The sequence below is a fragment of the Erinaceus europaeus genome, chromosome 18 (genome assembly GCF_950295315.1).
Source record: "Erinaceus europaeus chromosome 18, mEriEur2.1, whole genome shotgun sequence".
Classification (NCBI taxonomy): Eukaryota; Metazoa; Chordata; class Mammalia; order Eulipotyphla; family Erinaceidae; genus Erinaceus; species Erinaceus europaeus.
The window spans coordinates 739411-762945 of record NC_080179.1 but is presented as its reverse complement, the minus strand read 5'-3'; the positions used below and the strand labels follow the sequence as shown (position 1 = coordinate 762945).

General features: G+C 47.8%; 1 protein-coding gene across 1 annotated transcript in view; it reads right to left on the bottom strand.

The window, feature by feature from the left end:
- The window catches only part of DNAH7 (dynein axonemal heavy chain 7), a 197201-nt gene that overhangs the window by 88628 nt on the left and 85038 nt on the right, over nucleotides 1–23535 (bottom strand). The window contains exons 29-40 of the mRNA XM_060177540.1: nucleotides 22590–22688; nucleotides 22046–22294; nucleotides 20120–20269; nucleotides 17449–17631; nucleotides 16143–16319; nucleotides 13749–13880; nucleotides 12883–13107; nucleotides 12059–12256; nucleotides 10238–10393; nucleotides 7556–7724; nucleotides 3609–3735; nucleotides 951–1170 (exon numbers count right to left, since the gene is read on the bottom strand). Of these exons, the coding sequence (XP_060033523.1) occupies nucleotides 951–1170; nucleotides 3609–3735; nucleotides 7556–7724; nucleotides 10238–10393; nucleotides 12059–12256; nucleotides 12883–13107; nucleotides 13749–13880; nucleotides 16143–16319; nucleotides 17449–17631; nucleotides 20120–20269; nucleotides 22046–22294; nucleotides 22590–22688 (2085 nt within the window). The remainder of the gene's footprint in view (nucleotides 1–950; nucleotides 1171–3608; nucleotides 3736–7555; nucleotides 7725–10237; nucleotides 10394–12058; nucleotides 12257–12882; nucleotides 13108–13748; nucleotides 13881–16142; nucleotides 16320–17448; nucleotides 17632–20119; nucleotides 20270–22045; nucleotides 22295–22589; nucleotides 22689–23535) is intronic.

Here is a 23535-nt window from a genome sequence, read left to right as displayed (position 1 = left end):
TCAGGGGAGGGGAGGGGATACGGAGTTCTGGTGGTGGGAACTGTGTGGAGTTGTACCCCTCTTATCCTATGTTTTTCTGTCAGTGTTCCCTTTTTATAAGTAAAAAACATAAAAATTAAAAAACATAATTAAAAAACAAGGGTCCTGGGGCAAAAAAATAAAAATAGTTTCTTAGATTTCATCTCAAAAGTTGAAAAACAAGATCAGAAAAGAAAACACAAGTAGAACCTGAACTGGAATTGGTGTATTGCACCAAAGTAAAAGACTCGGGGTGGGTGGTGGGGAGAATTCAGATCCAAGAAGGATGACAGAGGACCTAGTGGGGGTTGTATTGTTATACGGAAAACTGGGAAATGTGATGCATGTACAAACTATTTTATTTGCTATTGAATGTAAAGCATTAATTCCCCAATAAAGAAACAAAAAGGGGGGAAGAATAAACTTGGGTATTAAAATTTTTTAAAAAAATAAATGGTAGTGTGAAAAAAAAAGTATTTGGAGTCAAAACTACTAAGGACTGAATCACTGAAAAGGAGATTTGCACAAAGTGACACCGATTCTGATATGTTGAATAAATCAAGAGAGACTACTAAGTGGGAGCCGGGTTGGCGATACATTCCGCTAATTGATGTTGATGTGTGTTTAGTGAGAGAGGCCAGAGCACTACACTGGCATATAAGCTCCCAGGGTCAAACCCCTGCCAGGCCACTTCCCTATACAAAGTAGTAAATTTTTATTGACTTCTTAAAAAGTTGTTTTATTAGGAAAACTTTTTTTTTTTAAACCTCATCTCCCTGTGAAAATACTATCTGAACCGCTGGTCTCTCTACACCAAACAGCCAAATGTATTTCAACAACATGAACTGCTAAGCATTTCTCTTCCCTCGGATGTTGGCACAGTCAAGCCTTCAGGCCTCACATAAGCACACCTCAACAGCACAGCACTTTACCTCGTGAACCCAGAGACGTTTGATCACATCTGTGGTTTCTGCAGTTTCCGGTCGCGACAGGCACACACCCTGAATGACACGGGAGAAATCCCTGAGGTTGAACAGGTAGTGAGACTTAGCCGGGGTTGGCAGCAGATTCTTCATGGCCTCTTTATAGAGAATCATCGTGCCACTGACAATCTGTGCTGTCAAATCCATAAACTCTTCTGGAAATTTATAACTTAATTGTTTAAAAGGAAAAAGAAAAATGTTAGCAGATGAAGAACTATGAGGCATAAATGATATTTAGACTAACAAATACTTGTGCTACAATTAAAAAGGTAAGTTCACTTACCTTTAAAAATGGCCATCTTTAAAATAACAATACAAGAAAAACTCAACCTCTGGGTGGGGGAGATAGCACAATGGATATGCCAAAAAGCCTTGCATGTCTAAGGCTCCAAAGTCCCAAGTTCAACCCCCGAAACCACCATAAACCAGAGCTGAGCAGGGCTCTGGGCTGTCTCTATACATCTTTCTCCCTGCATCTCTCTTATTTAAAACAAAACAATAAAATATTTTAAAAGAATTGTAAGCTATTATAAACTGACTTCAGTCACTGTTTTACTTCGTGTCCAGAGGAACTCAATAAGGGCAGGAGAGAAGGAGTCCACTGGGTAGGGCGGGTGCCTCGTTCGAGCCACACAGACGATACTAAGATGCCTGTGTATATTACAGCAAAAGGAGGCTGGTGCAGGAGGACTGTGCATATGGACCCTAGCTGTACAGACGTCTATGCGTGTGTATATTACAGCAAAAGGAGGTTGGTGCAGGAGGACTTGCATAGGGACCCTAGCTGTACAGACGTCTATGCCTGTGTATATTACAGCAAAAGGAGACTGGTGCAGGAGGACTGTGCATGGGAACTCTAGCTGTACAGACGTCTATGCCTGTGTATATTACAGCAAAAGGAGGCTGGTGCAGGAGGACTGTGCATAGGGACCCTAGCTGTACAGACGTCTATGCCTGTGTATATTACAGCAAAAGGAGGCTGGTGCAGTAGACTGTGCATAGGGACCCTAGCTGTACAGACGTCTATGCCTGTGTATATCACAGCAAAAGGAGGCTGGTGCAGGAGGACTGTGCATAGGGACCCTAGCTGTACAGACGTCTATGCCTGTGTATATTACAGCAAAAGGAGGCTGGTGCAGGAGGACTGTGCATAGGGACCCTAGCTGTACAGACGTCTATGCCTGTGTATATTACAGCAAAAGGAGGCTGGTGTAGGAGGACTGTGCATAGGGACCCTAGCTGTACAGACGTCTATGCGTGTATATATTTACACAACTAAAGCCAGGCACTCCATGAGACCCATAGCTAATCAAAACCACTGCAATAGGCTCAAAGCAACCAAAGTTATTGAACAGACAAGCCAGTGCAGGATGTCTGGCTGTGACTCACTCAGACCCACATCAGCTACACAGAGGCTCTCTACCCACTGCTTTTAGTGATTTATTTATTTTACCAGAGCACTGCTCCGCTCTGGCTTCTGGAATGGAGCCTGGGACTCTGGAGCCTCAGGCAGGAGATTCTCTGTGCATAACCAGGATGCTGTCTACCCCGGGGCAATCATTTCCCATGATTCTCAACTCCATATAGATAGAACCCTTGAGAGGCACTAAGGGAAGAGGCATCTTCAGAGAAAGCAAAGGAAGAAAAACAAACAAACAAATAGGTAGAACAAAGTCAAAGGAGAATTAAAAAATAATCGAAAGAAAAGGAGCAGGTCAGGGCAGAAAGGACAATTGATAAACCATCCGTTTCACAGAACCGGCCATATTTAACTTCTGTTTTGATAAGAAGCCAGCTGGGAGCCAGGTGGTGGCGCACCCGGTTGAGCGCATACATTATAGTGCTCAAGGACCTGGGTTTGGGCCCCAAGTCCCCACCTGCAGAGGGGGAAGCTTTGCAAGTGGTGAAGCAGGGCTGCAGGTGTCTCTCTCTCTCTCCCTGTCTCCCCCTTCCCTCTCGATTTCTGGCTGTCTTTATCCAGTAAATAAAGATAGTAAAAATCAAAATCAAAAAGCAGCAGTGAGCTGCACTCTGCCACTCTCGTTGGGAAGCCAGGAGTGACACTGCTGAGTTCAGGCATCGTCGGGAAGCCAGGAGTGACACTGCTGAGTTCAGGCGTCGGGGAGCCCGGCGGCTCGCCTCTGACACCAGCACCTTGCGGGAAGCACTTTGTGTACAGAGCCGGGAAGCAGGGCTTCCCTGTGGGGCAGGCCCACGGCTGCTCCAGCACCCAGGTGCGGACACGGCAAGACCACTCAAGGGTTCAGCTCGAGGGGTCAACATCTCCCACTGATCGGCTTACCCCTCAGGCTTTAACTGAACCACGTGTCTGGCAATTCCAAATACGGTAACCAAACGTCACAGCCACGTAAGACACCGACACGAGGAGCGTGCGAAACCCACGCGTTTTGAGACTACGCTATCAAACTGCAAGTGTCACGCCCTGCACACGGAAGTGGAGACATGGAGACGGCACCGGGAGTCCACGGTTTCCCGGCCCGGGGGGCACGGTGGTGGCGGTGGTGGTGGGAAGCACTGGCCGTGCTGACCTGGCGGCAGAGGACTCACAGCTCCCACGGGTAAACCAACAGACTTCGGGCCACTTACCATATTTTGAAATGCCAGGTGAGAATCCGGGAGAAGATGGTGAACATGGACTTGTCGCTGAACTCGTTGATGGTGATGACGTTGAAGTGCCGCATGTAGCGGGGGGTGACTGGGTTCCGACCGCCACCTACAGGCGGGAGAGGGTGATGGCTACCATGGAACGGACACCTGACCGTCCCTCTTGTCCGTCTCACCAGCACGAGGACCCGGTGACAGCCCCCCACTGGCTGCCGCACAGGGACAGCCTGACTGTGCTGAGGTGGAGGGGCCCTGCTGTCCCTTCCACTGTCTGGCACTAAGTCCCCCACCCCGCTCTTTCCCTCCCTCCTTCCCTCCTTCTTCCCTCCTTCTTGGTATCTCATCCCCTATCTACAAAAATGAAATAAAAGATAAAAAAAGAATTCCCCAGGAATAGTGGATCACGCTGTGATAATCCTGGAGGCAATAGATAAGGAGATAACTGGGAAAGATGGGCAGACGCACGGCACACAGAGAACTTATCCTCAGAACTCAAGAGGAACGACTCGTCCTCAAAACGGTGCCCCTGCCTGCAAGCTGAAGTGGTTAATTTATCTAAACTAACTGTCTGCGTGAATTCAGTGAAGTAGAAGCCCCCTTGGGTCAGGTGTCTATCGGCAAAGGCGACTGTTCTCCTCAGGAAACCCCCTTCAGCATGGCCCACACCGCAAACTATAAACAGCCTGGTTTCAGCTAAGCATGAATATACTGTATTCAATGATAATGTGGTGTGTAAAATATTAAGATGATTACAGTGAGCCTGGAAAACCCAGCTCCCAGGCCTTGCCCAGCACAACACTGGCATCTAGCTGGTCCTCTCCCCACCTGCACCACTGTGTCAGCTGCTGTCACTGTTGAAACTTGGGGTCCATCTCCCATCTCCCTTTCATAGAGTAACGGCACACTTCCAAATAGTAGCCCCAGTAACAGATGTCAGTGTAACATACTGTTACAATATCAACGCTGTCTTTAAAGATAAATACAAATTGCATTTGACTTTTAAAGGGATTCAATCACAAAGGTTTTGGTCAATAAAGGGCATATTCTCTCTAATATGCATCTCAAAACAAAATGCACTGCTTCACATCTTTCTTTCTCTAAGACCAGGCAAACCCGGCTTCTACCCTGCGTCACTCTGACAAGGATGACCAGAGCGTGAAGGCACTGAAGTACTGCTGTCTGAAGACCAGGAGTCGCTCGTGCCGGGCACCTGGGAGCCGACGGCCAGCACTGCTGTGTCTGCTCAGCTCACGGAGACGGCGGGGGGCTGCCAGGGGGCCGGGCTGCCCCAACAGAGGGATGGGGTGGGGGCAGCTCTAGAGAATGGCAGGCGATCCAAGAAGCACCTCAGGGTCCCCCCTCCCTCCAGCTGGCGTCTGCAAAGCTGACACAGTCCAGACGAGAGGCGCGAGGCCTGGGTGGAATTGCAGTCTGCTCAGGAGCAGTGCTTACATTGTAGAAAAAGAGAAGAGGAGAGGAGGGGAGGGGAGGGGAGGGGAGGGGGGAGGGGAGGGAGAGGGGAGGGGAGGGGGAGGGGGAGGGGAGGGGGAGGGGAGGGGAGGGGAGGGGGAGGGGAGGGGGAGGGGAGGGGGAGGGGAGGGGAGGGGAGGGGGAGGGGAGGGGGAGGGGAGGGGGAGGGGAGGGGAGGGGAGGGGAGAGGAGAGGAGGGGAGGGGAGAGGAGAGGAGAAGAGGGGAGGGGAGGGGAGGGGAGGGGGAGGGGAGGGGAGAGGAGAGGAGAAGAGGGGAGGGGGATGGGAGGGGAGAGGAGAGGAGAAGAGGGGAGGGGGATGGGAGGGGAGAGGAGAGGAGAAGAGAGGAGGGGGAGGGGAGGGGAGGGGAGAGGAGAAGAAGGGAGGGGAGGGGAGGGGAGAGGAGAGGAGAGAATAGGGGAGGGGGAGGGGAGAGGAGAGAAGAGGGGAGGGGAGGGGAGGGGAGAGGAGAGGAGAAGAAGGGAGGGGGAGGGGAGAGGAGAGGAGAGAAGAGGGGAGGGGAAGGGGAGGGGAGAGGAGAAGAGGGGAGGGGGAGGGGAGAGGCGAGGCGAGGAGAGGAGAGGAGAGGCGAGGCGAGGAGAGGAGAGGAGAGGAGGGGAGAGGAGAAGAGAGAAGAGGGGAGGGGAAGGGGAGGGGAGGGGAGAGGAGAGGAGGGGAGGGGGAGGGGAGAGGAGAAGAGGGGAGGGGGAGGGGAGAGGCGAGGCGAGGTGAGGAGAGGCGGGGAGGGGAGGGGAGGGGAGGGGAGAGGAGAGAGAGGAGAGAGAGGAGGGGAGGGGAGGGGAGAGGAGGGGAGGGGAGGGGAGGGGAGGGGAGAGGGGAGGAGGGGAGGGGAGGGGAGAGGAGAGGAGGGGAGGGGAGGGGAGGGGAGGGGAGGGGAGGGGAGAGGAGAGGAGAGGAGAGGAGAGGAGGGGAGGGGAGGGGAGGGGAGGGGAGAGGAGAGGAGAGGAGAGGAGAGGAGAGGAGGGGAGGGGAGAGGAGGGGAGGGGAGAGGAGGGGAGGGGAGAGGAGGGGAGAGGAGGAAGGGAAGGGAAGCATCATTCTGAGCATCATTCTAGATGATACATATATTGACTCAAAGCAAAAGAACCACAGTAAGGTATATAAATTCCTGAATATTCCTATAAAGGTCAGAGGGCAAAAAGTAAAAGCAGCTCCTACCCTGGGGCGGGCAGCATCCTGGTTATGTACAGAGACTCTCCTGCCTGAGGCTCCAAAGTCCCAGGCTCCCTCCCAGAAGCCAGAGCAAATTAAATAAATAACTAAAAGCAACCCCTGGAGAAATACTGTCTTGATTCCTTAGTTGAATCAAATACTTTTAGATACTCAAGTATATGAACACATTGCCCCTAAACCGAGCGATATCCCTTTGAATTTATACATTTCTCTTGGAAGGTGTGACGAATATTTAAGAGTCAGAGATCTGGCTAGTCCCCTCCTAGGTTATTTTCAACAAGTTTTAGATTCCCTATCAGGCTCACTAAAACTGAAATGATTGTGGTAGAAGTAAGACTTCTAAGCAGGGGCCTGTCACAAACAGAAACCTGAAGGAATTAAACTGGGAAGTGAACTTTCCCAGGGGGTCTGAGCTCTCAGCGAGAGACGGGAAATGGGGAGCAAAGTCTCAGACGGTGAGAGGAAAAAACCCTTCAGAAGAGATGGTGGGGGAAAGACCCTAGTGAAGGTCAGTCACCCACTTTGAGGCTTTGGAAACTGTGGCACATTCCCCGAGGTCCCAGTGCAGACACAGGAAACATGCAAAGCCTGCAGGGGCTGGGGAAGGGGTCCACCTGCCAACACCCATGTCCAGAGGAGAAGCAGTTACAGAAGCCAGAACTCCCACCTGCTGCTCCCCATAATGACCCTGGGTCCCTGCTCCCAGAGGGATAAAGAACAGGGAAGCTTCCAATAGAGGGGATGGGACAGGGAGCTCTGGTGGTGGGAGCTGTGTGGAATTGTATTCCTGTTATCTTACAATCTTATTAATCATTATTCCATAACCAATAAAAACAGAAAAGGAAAGGAAAGGAAGCCTGCAGGTCAAATTGTCGAATCAGTTTCCTTTCTTTCTTTCTTTTTTCAAATATTTATTTATTCATTTTTCCCTTTGTTTTTGCCCTTGTTGTTTTATTATTGTAGTTATTATTGTTGTTGTTATTGATGTCGTTGTCGGATAGGACAGAGAGAAATGGAGAGAGGAGGGGAAGACAGAGAGGGGGAGAGAAAGACACCTGCAGACCTGCTTCACTGCCTGTGAAGCGACTCCCCTGCAGGTGGGGAGCCGGGGGCTCGAACCGGTCCCTGTGCTTTGTGCCACCTGCACTTAACCACTACGCTACCGCCCGACTCCCTCTTTCTTTCTTTCCTTCTTTCTTCCATCTCTTTCTATATAGTCAGAGAGATGTGCATCCAACCTTAGCAATCACAAACTAAAACATTACCTGGAGGCCCCATGGCACACATGATTTGAATGTCCACGAGTTTAATCATTGAACAATCTTTGAGGTCGTACCAATTCCAGTGGTCTAGCCACTGTCTCAGTAACTCAATGGGAGGCTGAGCCCCGTACACTTCCCGAGCTGGCATGTTGACATCATCTACAAAAACAACCTGCGGACAGAGAGGAGAGCTAGCATGGAAACTGATCTGTAATGCAACACCCTACTGCATGGAAACTAACTTGTCATGCAACACCCTACTGCATGGAAACCGACTTGGCATGCAACACCCTACTGCATGGAAACCGACTTGTCATGCAACACCCTACTGCATGGAAACTGACTTGTCATGCAACACCCTACTGCATGGAAACTGATCTGTCATGCAATACCCTACTGCATGGAAACTGACTTGTCATGCAACACCCTACTGCATGGAAACTGATCTGTAATGCAACACCCTACTGCATGGAAACTAACTTGTCATGCAACACCCTACTGCATGGAAACTGACTTGTCATGCAACACCCTGCTGCATGGAAACCGACTTGTCATGCAACACCCTACTGCATGGAAACTGACTTGTCATGCAACACCCTACTGCATGGAAACTGACTTGTCATGCAACACCCTACTGCATGGAAACTGACTTGGCATGCAACACCCTGCTGCATGGAAAACTGACTTGGCATGCAACACCCTGCTGCATGGAAACTGACTTGGCATGCAACACCCTGCTGCATGGAAACTGACTTGGCATGCAACACCCTGCTGCATGGAAACTGACTTGTCATGCAACACCCTGCTGCATGGAAACTGACTTGTCATGCAACACCCTGCTGCATGGAAACTGACTTGTCATGCAACATCCTACTGCATGGAAACTGACTTGTCATGCAACACCCTACTGCATGGAAACTGACTTGTCATGCAACACCCTACTGCATGGAAACTGACCTGTGGTGCAACATCCTACTGCATGGAAACTGACTTGTGGTGCAACACCCTACTGCATGGAAACTGGCCTATAGTGCAACACCCTACTGCATGGAAACTGACTTGTCATGCAACACCCTACTGCATGGAAACTGACTTGGCATGCAACACCCTACTACATGGAAACTGACCTGTGGTGCAACATCCTACTGCATGGAAACTGACCTGTAGTGCAACACCCTACTGCACGACAGGAACTGAACTGTCAATCTGTCCCAGGTAGGCCTGAACAGTGATGTTTGCTTTTAAGATCAAGGATAGCATCCCTTAGTACCCACATTCCTTTGTTTTAATTTTTATTTTATTTATTTATTATTGGCTAGAAACAGAGAAAATTTGAGAGGTGGGGTAGAGAGGGAGAGAGACAGAGAGATATCTGTAGCCCTGCTTCACCACTCATGAAGCTCTCCCCGTGCAGGTGGGGACGGGGGCTTGTGCACTGTGGTGTGTGCGCTCAAACAGGGGCACGACCGCCTGGCCCAACCCCCAGACTTCTGAGGGGTGGAGATAAGCATCACTAACCTCTGTAAGTGCACTAGACTCTGCTAAGTAACGATGTCAGACAGTCAGGAAGGCAGACAATTTCCTGGGCAGATATTCTACTCTCAGTTGAAAGGACGAATGCGTGTTTTGTTTTTGGCTTTCGAGAGACCAGGGCAATTCTGGTTTACCACAGCCAGGAACTGAACCTTTACTACTCAATTCTGGTTTACCACAGCCAGGAACTGAATCTTTACTACTCAATTCTGGTTTACCACAGCCAGGAACTGAATCTTTACTACTCAATTCTGATTTACCACAGCCAGGAACTGAATCTTTACTACTCAATTCTGGTTTACCACAGCCAGGAACTGAATCTTTACTACTCAATTCCGATTTACCACAGCCAGGAACTGAATCTTTACTACTCAATTCTGATTTACCACAGCCAGGAACTGAATCTTTACTACTCAATTCTGGTTTACCACAGCCAGGAACTGAACCTTTACTACTCAATTCTGGTTTACCACAGCCAGGAACTGAATCTTTACTACTCAATTCTGGTTTACCACAGCCAGGAACTGAATCTTTACTACTCAATTCCGATTTACCACAGCCAGGAACTGAATCTTTACTACTCAATTCTGATTTACCACAGCCAGGAACTGAATCTTTACTACTCAATTCTGGTTTACCACAGCCAGGAACTGAATCTTTACTACTCAATTCTGGTTTACCACAGCCAGGAACTGAATCTTTACTACTCAATTCCGATTTACCACAGCCAGGAACTGAATCTTTACTACTCAATTCTGATTTACCACAGCCAGGAACTGAATCTTTACTACTCAATTCTGATTTACCACAACCAGGAACTGAATCTTTACTACTCAATTCTGGTTTACCACAACCAGGGACTGAATCTTTACTACTCAATTCTGGTTTACCACAACCAGGAACTGAACCTGGGACCTCTAGTGCCTCAGGCTTAAAAATCTGTTGGCTACCACTGGTGTTGTCTCCCCAGGACACACATGCTGTCCTTAAAGTCAGGCTGTCTAACGAACATATAAATGTCATCCGTCTTATGGGAAACTACGCACTCAACACGAGTGATGTCAAAGCTCTGAGCTAAAGGGTGTGTATATCCCCCAGGAGCCACGGCGTCTGGCACCGAGAACCTGGATCATAGACAGCAGAGGCCGTTACCATCCTCTTCCCCAAAGGAGGACCAAACACGCCCTTTCTTCTCTTGTCCAGTTTCGACATGATGATATTTTGCGTCTGGGCTGCGGTAGTTTGGGCAGAGAAGTTGATCAGCAGAGGCTTATAGACCTCCTTGTTGAGTTGATTTAAAAGAAAATTCTAGGAAACAATCAAAGGAGGCACAGTTGAGGTTTTGTTTTGATACGTGGAACACGCACAGTAAGCAACACTGCGCACAGACTCCACTTAGCTGCAGAGGGCCACACCGTGTCAGCAGAGAGAAGTCGCCCTAGTCACAGGCCCATGCACGTAGCTCTCAAATTCCTTTGCTTTCTTTTCTTCATTTTTAAGAGAAGCAAACCTTTATGGTCTTGTTCAAAACCACTAAGCAGTGCACATATTCCTCTTTAAAAAATAGATTTTATTTATTTATTTATTATTTATCATATTTTTATTTATTATCTTATTTTATTTATTAAAAATACAGATTTTATTTATTTTATTTATTGGATAGAGACAGGGAGAGGGAAAGGGGTGAGGGAGACACCTGTAGCCCTGCCTCACTGCTCGTGAAGCTTTCCCCGTGCCGGTGGGGACCAGGGGCTTGAACCTGGGTCCTTGTGCACTAAACGTGTGCACTCAGCCAGGTGCGCCACCTTCTGGCCCCTGCACACACTCCTTGTAAGTCTGAGTGCACAGGGATTCAGAGGGCATTAGACTTGCTTTCTCCCTCCCTGTCCCACCCTTCTCTCAGTGTTTCTCTGAACTAGCAAACAAAAGCACAGGGTGGGGAGGGGAAGGAATCTGGATCAGCTGAAGTGAACTTTGTGCTGCACTGAGGAAAGGAGTCTGAAGCTGGAGACGTGGGCTAGACTCTGTGCAACTCGGAGGCCCCAGCTCAAGGGAGGACGTGTTAAGCAATGGAGATTTGGAACATTAACTGTTGATGCAGCAAACATACAGAGGTGATGATTCCAGAAGCTATTCAGAGGTCAGTCTGATGACTACATAGCAGCCTGTTCGCTGTTGTATCATTTAGAAAATTACATGTAAATGTAATTATAATACTTTACCCTGAACAAGTTCTTATTACATACATAAAGAGACGTGATAATAGCTTGCTGATTATTTATTTGGTGATTTCTGTTTTTTAATTTTTTAGTATTTATATATTTATTTATTTTCCCTTTTGTTGCCCTTGTTTTTTTTTATTATTGTTGTAGTTATTGTTGATCTTGTTATTGATGTCATCGTTGTTAGATAGGACAGAGAAATAGAGAGAGAAGGGGAAGACAGAGAGGGGGATAGAAAGACAGACACCTGCAGACCTGCTTCACTGCTACTGAAGAGACTACCCTGCAGGTGGGGAGCTGGGGGCTTGAACCAGGACCCTTATGCTGGTCCTTGTGCTTTGCGGCACCACCTGTGCTTAACCTGCTGCGCTACTGCCGGACTCCCTTATTTAGTGATGTCTTTATTTAGCATTGTATCCGACTGACTAGCCCATCTATTTAGCAGGCTTGCTTTGTCCTGTGCAAGGACCAGATTCTAGTCTCATCCTCCCCTCAGAAGGAAGCTTAGTGCTGTGGTCTTTCTCTCTGTCTCCCTTTTTTCTATCTGAAAAAGTCAGCCTGGGTTAGTGAAGCCCCAGTGACAACTCCCCTAAAAGATATCATGTGTTTAATACATCACTCAAAAATTATCTGTAGCTCCAAATCCAAACACTCGAGTGTTGAAAATATTAGCAATTATGAGTATTCTTAAAAACAACATTCTAATGGTATTAGACACATTTTTTAGAGTCAAGATGTCTACAGTACTTACAATAATATAAACGCTTTTCCCAGTTCCCGTTGGCCCTACAAATATTGAAGGCTTCTGGTGTGTGGTCAGCAGGTCCATGAGGGCAGAGTACCGAATCGTGTCCAGAGTTGGCACGATGATCTCATTAAACAGCATGTCCCTGGGGATTGGCGGGGCGTCTGCCAGTTTCTTTACCCATGGATCCCATCTTCCTGTGCCCTGTTTATAATGATGGTTAACTAGTGAACATTCTGTTACAAACTACTTGGGGAAGGTCGCTATCGCATAAAGAAGAACTCAGTGCAAAGCATCTATTTTGCTTTTGATACTTCACCCCCCTGGGATTCTGGTGGTGGGAACTGTGTGGAGTTGTACCCCTCTTATCCTAGGGTCTTGTCAGTGTTTCCGTTTTATAAGGAAAAAAAAAAAAGAAAGAAGTCAGCACATCACATGTTCTGTGTCGCCCAGAGAGCCCCACCAGGCTGAGGCCGGGAGTCTCGCCTCAGAGCCCCACCAGGCTGAGGCCGGGAGTCTCGCCTCAGAGCCCCACCAGGCTGAGGCCGGGAGTCTCGCCTCAGAGCCCCACCAGGCTGAGGTCGGGAGTCTCGCCTCAGAGCCCCACCAGGCTGAGGTCGGGAGTCTCGCCTCAGAGAGCCCCACCAGGCTGAGGCCGGGAGTCTCGCCTCAGAGAGCCCCACCAGGCTGAGGCCGGGAGTCTCGCCTCAGAGCCCCACCAGGCTGAGGCCGGGAGTCTCGCCTCAGAGCCCCACCAGGCTGAGGTCGGGAGTCTCGCCTCAGAGAGCCCCACCAGGCTGAGGCCGGGAGTCTCGCCTCAGAGCCCTTACCTCCATGACAAACTGGTAATCATAAACTGTTTTCTTTTCCGGGAATGGCACTGTTAGTGCTTTTGTAACCCCTTGCTCAGTGCCAGTCAGTAGTTTAAACTTAGTTCGGGTCAAATCTGAAATCGGCCCTTCCATTAGTTCTCGAAGAATCTTGTCAAACCTCAGCCGGCCGTCATCTCTACAGGAAGCTCCGACAGACCAGATCAGTGAAAAGAGGAAGATGCCCTGCGTCGGAAAAGGAGAGGCGAGAGTGTGAGCAGAGGAAAACTTTATTCTTCAACTTTAAATCAGATCAGATTACTATCTTTTAAAAATAATATTTATACTTATTTTGGAGAAAGAAATTGAGAGGAAGAGGGGGCACCTGCTTCACTGCTCAGCACTCGTGAAGCTCCCCTGCAGGTGGGACCACAGGCTTGAACCCTGGTCCCTGCGCACCGGCACTGTCGTGTGTGTGCTCAACCAGGTGCACCACCGCCCCGCCTAGTCCCCAGACTAGTATATCTGCAAGGAAACGAGTAAACCAAGAGAAGATCATCTCAGAGTGTTCTGATAGCTTTCTTTTGAAAAATCAAGATGTGTGTCTTATAAAGTCGTACTATCAGAGGATACAGTGCAAAGTCAGATCTGTTTAGCCCCAGAGATATCTTAGGGGCAGAGAAGCCTGCGCCCCCAGCCTCGCCAGGTGCCTGCAGACACGTGGGTCAGCACCTGCTACTGGGGTCTTTGCCCCAGAAGCTCAAACGGCACCGCCACCCCGCCTCTCACACCAAGAGGGACGTGGACTTCGCTCCTTCACTGCAGAGCAGGGCCGAGGCCAGCAGGTGACTGTCTCTGCTGCAAGACAGAAAAGCCAAGCACCTTACCTCAATTAAAGAGAAGGCCTCTCGGTCATTTCTCTCCTTCATCTTGGATTCATCAAGAAACTCATCCATAAAACAGTCTATCAGATTCATTAAGGACCGGACTAAGTTTGTATCTGAAGTAGGAGATAATTCCTGAAAATATTAAAAAAAACATGCCTAAACCAAACTAATTTAAATCGGGCACTAATTAAGATAGCACCGACTGGGACTGGCTGGACTTTTCATTCCAACGATTTCTCTGAGGAAGTGCGACTATTCACACTTTGGCTCAGTGGCTGGAAAGCGGAGGCCCACGCGGATGCCTCCCTTAGTCCGGGACCCTCTGTGGGGCGGGTCTCACCCAGGTTTGTTCCACTCTTTAGCCGCTTCATAACAGACCTCAAATCCTGAAAAGACGTACTTGCGAGTTTAGCTAGTTTAAGCAAAGGCATCAACTCTACGTTATACCAACTTAAAAACTAAAACAAAGAGATATAAAGAGCACTCAGAAAAGGCAATTAATCTGCTTACCTAACATGTTTAATGGGTAAAAGTTTGTTGGGTTTTTTTTGAACACTAAAAGCCATAGCAGTACTGACTGTAATTCAACATCTGAATTCGATTTTCCGAGCTCTCTCCCGACCTTTAGAGTCCTGTGTTCTGTGGTCAACGTGTCAAAATGGATTTTTGGAAGTTAAAACAACTGCCTTCATCTTGAGCCCCAGTCCCAGCAAAAGCTGGCAGAGGCGACAACTGGGCTTCACTCTCAGCCCAGGACCAAGTGCCGCTCACCCCACTCGGCTACCAGACGTGACGGCTCTTCATCTTCTTTGCCTCGTCTGCTCTTAATTGAGGCGAGTCAAAAAGAAGCCTGTGACGGGGCCGGGGAGCCTCGCTTGCAAACAGGTTCTCCCAGACACCTCCACTCTCCACAGGGAGAGAAGGCGTCGTGCTCATGCCACACCACTGTACTGTCAGCCACCAACCCCCAAATTTAACTTAATTTGATTTTTTAAATAGCAGGGTAAATACCAGATGATGCCACTTATAGGTAGATTCCAGAAACAGGGACAGAGGGAAAGCACAAAGCAGACTTGGATTGGGTGTGGTGTGTGTGCCACAGCCAAGGAGCCCACAGCCTCAGTGTCTACGCTACAGGCAGCGACACCTAGATAAGCAGAAGACTCGTGTTAAACGAGGTGCTGTACACACTGTGCAGCTTGCTCCATGGCACCAGTGAGATGACTTCTAAAGACTATCCTTTCTCCCTCCCCTCCCCAGAGCCCTGCCCCACCAGGGACAGACAGACACAGGCTGGGGGTGTGGGTCCACCTGCCAGCACCCATGTCCAGTGGAGAAGCAACGACAGAAGCCAGAACTCCCACCTTCTGCTCCCCATCATGGCCCTGGGTCCGGGCTCCCAGAGGAGCAGGCGACAGGGGAAGTGGAGCAGAGGACTCTGTACCCAGATTGCACCAGGACACGAGGGTTTGTCACCAGGAGTCTTACTTCTTATCACCAGTGAAAGGGAAGTGAATCTGGGAAACATCAGAGGCAGCCAGGCGCTGTTTCTCTCATTTGAGAGAGAAAAAAAGGAAGAAAGGAAAGGCACTTGGAAGTAGTCATAGGTGTAGGGTGAACTAGAGAGGAAGGGCCAGTGGAAAATGGGGAAAAGAATAGAGCCACAGAGATAGAGCTAGAGACAGAATCAGTCCGCCGGCGCGACCTTGGGAGAGCCACTGTAGTTTCAAGGAGACGGGGACACAGAACTCTGGTGGCAGAGACCATAAAATTATACTTGCTGTCGTACAGTCTTGTAAATCAACATTAAATCACTAATAAAAATGGTCCTTTCTCTGATTATAAAATAACATTTTTATTCTATAAACTTTGGGAAATAAAGCAACATTATACAAACCAGAAATGTGTAAAAATTAACAGCCCGTGAGAAATGAAAGATTAATATTTTAGGGTATTTCCACCCAGACAGAGTTGGATAGAACTTGAGATTTTATTTTTAAAAGAGAAAAGATGATTAACTATTCATTAACTCAAACTCTACTATGTTTGTTTTGACATATTTTTGGTAAATAATTATGTGAACTAATTTTTTCTTTGATCAGGAAAAAGTTATATTTTAGTCAAAACAGCTGAGAAATCATATTTATGTCGACTAGTTGGTTATAGAAACAGACGTTAAAACTGATGTTCCTGGCTAATTTACATCTCCCGTTCATTTATTCTAAATCTCCAAATTGCCATTCTTCTCACCTTTGTGTGTTTCTGGCTAATTTACACCTCCCGTTCATTTATTCTAAATATCCAGACTGCCATTCTTCTTACCTTTGTGTGTTTCTGGCTAATTTACACCTCCCGTTCATTTATTCTAAATCTCCAAACCGCCATTCTTCTCACCTTTGTGTGCTTTCTAATGAATTCCACAGAGACAGGGACCATCCTGTCAAACAAGCCCGTGATAAACTCCTTCTGAATAACGTTGACGGCTTCAGGCAGAAGGTTTAGCCAGGACAGCATTAGCGGCCTCCACCCCAACATGTGGGGCTCCATGTAAATCATGCCACACCTGGACACCTGCAAGATCAACAGCTGAGTCATGTCAACCCAGGCACATTACGGTACTCAGAGGCTCTCACACTGACTCCCCAGCACCAGATGTGAAAGCAAAAGTTTACTTTTAAGAGGGCATAAAAAATGTACCTAGAGAACCCAACACACCCATCCAAAAAGATCTGTGTACACGGGAGTCGGGCGGTGACGCAGGGGGTTAAGCGCAGGTGGCGTAAAGTGCAAGGGCCGGCGTGAGGATCCCGGTTCGAGCCCCCGGCTCCCCACCTGCAGGGGAGTCGCTTCCCAGGCGGTGAAGCAGGTCTGCAGGTGTCTGTCTTTCTATCCCCCTCTCTGTCTTCCCCTCCTCTCTCCATGTCTCTCTGTCCTATCCAACAACAAGGACATCAATAACAGCCACACTACAACAAATGAAAAACAACAAGGGCAACAAAAGTGAAAAAAAAAAAAGGTCTGTGTCCACATATGTTCTTGGCAGCACAATGTGTAATAGCCAAAACCTGGAAGCAACCCAGGTGTCCAACAACAGATGAGTGGCTGAGCAAGTTGTGGTCTATATACACAGTGGAATACTACTCAGCTATTAAAAATGGTGACTTCACCGTTTTCAGCCCATCTCGGATGGAGCTTGGAGGTATCATGTTAAGTGAAATAAGTCAGAAACAGAAGGATGAATATGGGGTGATCTCACTCTCAGGCAGAAGTTGAATGAGCTCAGACGTGGGGAACACAGCTGGTGGGGCCGGGGATCCTTCCGAGGAGGTGAAACACTGCATTGCAAACACTTGAAAGTTTGTATACAAGGTTACCTCGAAGACTATAATGGGGGAAAAAGAAGGTACTGGGGGCCAGTGTGTGCTGGTAGATGAAGACTTAAGTGGATGAGGGCTGGTGTGCCGTCTTGCCATAGGAGACACAATGTACTCATGTGACAACTATCTTGTCAATCATTACTTCCACAATAAAACAATAAAAAAACTGTCAAGGAATGACAATAGATACATCTATTGTCAGAGAAGCAGATTTTCCACTAAGGACGTTTCACCATTATTTTGCATTTTAACTCAAATTTTCTAAGCAATAAATACATTTATAACTTTTTTATTATAAGCAGGTGTCAAAATTAAGGACTTACAGTGGCAGGAGATGCAACTTCCAGATCCATTGGTTCAAAAATAAGATTCATCTGCGGTGACATCTGAATGATCTCCCCACTCATGAGACAGAGTTTCTTGTTGTCATCCAACACAGTGTTCATATTCTCAATCCACACGGCATCCACAGGGCCATCAAAAATCAACCATTTCCTGTCTGGTGTCTAGTTTATGTACACAGTAAATACAAAACAATACAAGGCAAAAAAAGTGATAAGTAATAAACACAAGGAAATGGTTCCAATCTATATGAAATTTTCAAAAGATAACTCTTAAAATTAGTATAGTCGAGAAGAGGCAAAGGCAACTGGAGAATAAAGCCTGTGAGGTGCCTGTGTGAGAGAGAGCACGCACTGTGCTGTGACGTGCCTGTGTGAGAGAGAGCACGCACTGTGCTGTGACGTGCCTGTGTGAGAGAGAGCACGCACTGTGCTGTGAGGTGCCTGTGTGAGAGAGAGCACGCACTGTGCTGTGACGTGCCTGTGTGAGAGAGAGCACGCACTGTGCTGTGACGTGCCTGTGTGAGAGAGAGCACGCACTGTGCTGTGACGTGCCTGTGTGAGAGAGAGCACGCACTGTGCTGTGACGTGCCTGTGTGAGAGAGAGCACGCACTGTGCTGTGACGTGCCTGTGTGAGAGAGAGCACGCACTGTGCTGTGACGTGCCTGTGTGAGAGAGAGCACGCACTGTGCTGTGACGTGCCTGTGTGAGAGAGAGCACGCACTGTGCTGTGACGTGCCTGTGTGAGAGAGAGCACGCACTGTGCTGTGACGTGCCTGTGTGAGAGAGCACGCACTGTGCTGTGACGTGCCTGTGTGAGAGAGCACGCACTGTGCTGTGACGTGCCTGTGTGAGAGAGAGCACGCACTGTGCTGTGACGTGCCTGTGTGAGAGAGAGCACGCACTGTGCTGTGACGTGCCTGTGTGAGAGAGCACGCACTGTGCTGTGACGTGCCTGTGAGAGAGAGCACGCACTGTCTCATACACAGGCACGTCACTTGTATCGCTATGTCAGCATGCCCGTGGATAAGACAGAAGCAGCACTCCAGTTAGATGGTACAGCTCTGTGCAGCACTGTGTTCAAACACATCTCTTATCATTTTAAGCCTTTGTCAAGTTTGCTGAATCAAATGTTTCCTTCCCTCCACCGAAATAGTTCACACACAGATTTTTGGGTTTGAGTCTCAGAAGACACCAATACCCACACAACACTGACAGCTCCACAAGTAACAGATATGAAAATATTTGGACATTTTCCAAAGTACAGTACCTTTTCAATTAATAATAGGGGTGTATTATCCAATAAGTAAACAAGTTTATTTTTTTAAGATTCCTATGAATTAGTCATTCTGTATATATCGATAACTTGATTCACCATCAGCCAATGTGCACATGCCTTGACAAGGCAAAGAATTTGGACCCCGGGTGGGGGTAGGCAGCATAATGGTTCCGCAAAGAGACCCTCACTTCTGAAGCTCCAAAGTCCCAGGTCCAATCCCCTGCACCACCCTAAGCCAGAGCTGAGCACCGCTCTGGTAAAAAAAAAACAAGAAAAAAGAATGGATTTCTTCAGCACACTCTCTGCCCTCATGGCTAACAACATTAATCTAGGAGACAGCAGGTCTGTCAAAGGCTCAGGTCCAAAGCTCAGCAGAGACACCCATGAGCTGGAGAGAAAATGCTGGAACTTCAAGATGCCAGTTCACACATTTCTTCTCAAAGTATTGGGCTAAACCTGCCTGCTAGGAGACATGGCCGTGCACGCAGCACAGCGGCTGGGCGGCAGGCGACCATGGCAGCAGCGACAAGACGGTGTGTTACCCTCTCTTTCTGGGAACATCTCGCCTGGAAAGAAGAGAAGCCAAAATTCTCTCCCTTACTCTCCTCTGTACAGACCAGAGCACAGACACTTGCTAGCATAGCCTCTGCCATCTTGGGAGGTAGATTTCCCCCTGAAGAAACAATGGTAAGGCAGCCAGGAAAGTGTTTAAAATAAACACCTTGGTTGAGTAAGCTGTGGTCTATGTACTCAATGGAATATTACTCAGCTATCAAAATGGTGAATTCACCTTCACCTCATCTTGGATGTAAACTGAAGGAATTATGTGAAATGAGGCCAGCCAGAAAGAGAAGCATGAACATGGGATGGTCTCACTCATGGACAAATGTTGAAAAACAAGGACAGAGGGGAAAACACACAGCGGAACTTGGACTGGGTTTGGTGTCTTGCACCAAAGTAACAGACTCTGGGGTGGGGGGTGGGGTTCAGGTCCTGGAACATGATGGCGGAGGAGGACTTAGGTGAGGCTAGAGTGTTATGTGGAAAACCAAGAATGTGACACGTGACGTGTGGCTGCAAACCAGGAATCCCCCCGATAAAGAAAAAAACCCCAAAATACTTGAGCAATAGATATAAATATTTGTTGAAAACAACTGAAAAAAACCAAGAAGCCTGTCAAAAGGAAATATCATAGCCTTCTTATGTTATTTTTATTTGTTTGTTTATGATCAGAGCCCTTCCCAGCTCTGGCAAATGGTGGTGCTGAGGACCTCAAGCCTCAGGCAGGAGAGTGTTTCTGCATAGCCACGAGGCTATCTCCCCTGAGACCTTCATGGCTTTGTAAATTATTCCTGCAAAGCGTCTCTACTCACCGCAGAAGCAGCAAATGCTCTGAAACTGACAGCAAGGACGCCATCAGACCATTCATGAGATACTAGATCAAACTGTCCGTACAGCTGGCCCATGGTGACAGACTTGGGATTCAAAACGGTGATTTGAACTTTGTTTTCTTCCATTAATCCCTTAATGGGGGGGGGGGGGGCGAGAAAGGTGATCTATTTAGATATTTGTTTTGAAAAAGGCTGTCTTTATTCATAGGAGACACAATTGTAGACGTAGAGAACCCTAAGGAGATAAAAGGGCAGCTATGTACAGATGTGGACAGACAGTTGTGGAGATGATGGCTGGCCCATGTGCCCATGTGGCGGCTTGCAGTAGGGAGACTGAAGAGCCAGAACCCTGGTGGTGGGAATGGAGTGGATTCATACCGCTGTTGACATGTAATCTTGTAAATCACTATTAAGTCAATAATAAAACCAAAAACAGAAAAGAAAATGCTAAGCAGTCGACTAGCAGAACAAGGAGACCGGTGGCCAGGTTTCAGCAGACACGGGTAGTATCTGAGTCGATCGTGCATTCTGCAGAAGGCCAAGTGAAAGGAAAAGCCTTAAAAATATCCTCTGAACAGCACTTAGAGCTCCGTAAGACGTGAAGGGAGACGCAGCGTCTGCTGAATGAGACCTGAAAAAACCACAAACTGGGTTTGGCTTTTTTTTTTTTTTGTAAAAGGTCAGAAAAGTTTGCCGGTTACAGAGGACCTGACATATGCTCCCCTTTTTGCTTTTCCCTTTTCTTTTCTGTTAGCTGCTTTAAAATGTTGCTATCGCTCAAAAGGCTACTGAGGGCTGCCCCCTTACCAGCACGCCCGCCCGCAAAGGGAAGTACTCTCTGAAGAAAAGGTCAGGGGTTTTCTCTTTTGAAGTTTCTCTGTGATTTGTGTGGCTAACTTCAATTTTCAGTTTAATTCATATTTTATTTAGGTAGAGACAGTGATAAACCAAGAGGGGAGAGGGGAGACAGATTCAATAGACAATAATAAATATTTTATTTAGTTAGAGACAGAGAGAAACCAAGGGGGGGGCTGAGAAGAGAGACAGAGAGACACCTGCAGCCCTGCGTCACCACTCATGAAGCTTCCTTCCCCCTGCAGGTGGGACCAGGGGCTTGAACCTGGGGCCTTGCTCACTGTGATGTGTGCGCTAACCAGGTGCGCCACCCCGACCCCAAATGCAGTTAGCGTCATAACTACAAAAAATCATCTACTTGTGTCCTGTCAGCTTCACTTTAGTAGAGACTGAGAGGCAGAGGCAGAGTGAGAATCACTGAGCTTTCTTCAGACCTGTGGGGCTGGTGCCAGACCTGAGCCACACCCCTGGCTAAGCTCTCACTCCCCAGGTGAGCTCTTTTGTCAGCTCACGGCATGTTATTCTTATAGCCACTTTTCTTATGGAGTTAATGTTTCATGTTTTTTAAAAAGATTTGTTTCTTGGCTTTAGCTAGAGAGAGACCAGAACACCACCCTGGCATATGTGCTGCTGGAGACTCAAGGCTCGAGCCACTGTTACCTCCTGCACTGCCATCTTTAAAGATTAAAAAATATATTATGATTATCATTATTTATTGGATAGAGACAGCCAAAAATCGAGAGAATGGAGATATATATATATATCCATTATATATATATATACACACAGAGAGAGACAGAGATAAGAGAGACACAGAGACACCTGCAGCCCTGCTTCACCACTTATGAAGCTTTCCCCCTGCAGGTGGGGACCGGGGGCTCAAACCCGGGTCCTTGTGCCCTGTAATGTGAGTGCTTAACCAGGTGTGCCTCCACCTGGCCCCCATTTTTCAAGATTTTAAGTCGTTGCACTCAGCCATCCCTCGAGATGCCTGTACACCCTGTATTGTCCGCAGCTGACCACAAAGCACACCCGCACTCACGAGACACTTACCTTTTCACATATGTCATTCAGTGCTCCGGCTAAGACGCGGTACGCACTCGTCTTTCCTCCAAACGGCTCTCCGACAATCATGAAGCCGTGACGCACAATCATCATCTCGTATATTTGAAGAATCTTCTCGGCGAAGAACTCGGTCATCTGCAGGTTCATGGACTCACAGTTGTCTCTGATAGCCGCCAGCAGGTCATTGTAATCTGGTTTGGGCAGCTTCACGCCGGGAAACAGATCCGAAGTGATTCCCTGGTGGTGGAGGCGGGGTGACACCTGAGGCCTCTTTACCCGCCCTTGGCTTACACACACATGTCTCTCACTTACTTATTCACGCACTTATTGGACAGAGACAGACGGGCATGTGAAAGGCCCCCAAAGCAACAAAGCCATCCGACTCCACTTCCCACAACAAGGCCGGGCAAGGTTTCTCTGGGCCTGATCAGCGTTTGCTAGGGCAGAAGTGTTTCGTCAGAGGTTGCAAACATGGGTGCTTGACAAAGACATCGCCCTCGCAGCTTTGACATTAGATCTCGGATGTTCTTACCTCAAAGAGTGGCAGATCGTGTGACAAGAACTTGGGCAGGTTTACATCAATAATGGACCTAAGGAGCAAAATCTCTTCATTTTCATCTGGGTATTTCAGCTAGAAGAAAGAATATTCATGACAATAGCTGTGTCTGTTGATAGCAGCTGCCCCACTGGGTATCCATACCGAGGTGTCCACAGGCCCAGACACCACTCACACCCATGCAGAGTGACTGTGGCTCTTGTTTTTATCTTACGGAATGAACTGTTGCTAATTTTTAGAGACCTATATTTTTACTTGTTGAGTTCTCTCTACCAGTGTGTAATAAAACGTTGGCTGAACTACCTGTTGGTGCTGCCACTGCTATATAGTTACACGATTGTTATATAGTTACACTGGCTGTGTTGAGGGGCCTTGTCATGTCTCTTTAATTATACATTACTTCCTTTAAAACTACATGTCTTTGTGTAGATTGAAAGCCTTCAGAGTATTTTTCAGCAGCAAAAGAAAAAAGAAAGACAGAAGAGGAGGAGGAAGAAGAAGAAAAAGAAGAGAGGAGGAGGAGTGCATTCCTTGGTAGTTCCTAGTTTCATGCACTTAAAATTATAAAGGAAAACTCAAATCACTAGGAATTCTATGTGTGAGTTTTTATAACCAGTATTTCAAACATATAGAATTATCAGTAACTTTTTAAAATCTTTGTTTATTTGCTGGACAGAGACATCCAGAAATCAAGAGGGAAGGGGAAGATAGAGCGGGAGAGAGACAGAGAGACACCTGCAGACCTGCTTCTCCACTTGCAAAGCTTTCCCCCTGCAGGTGGGGACCAGGGGCTCGAACTCAGCCCCTTGAGCATTGTAAACTATGCCTTCAACCAGGTGCACTACCACCTGACCCCACAGAATTACCAGGAACCTTCAGTGCAAAAAATAAAACCAAGCAGTTGTGGGAGCCTGGAAAGAGA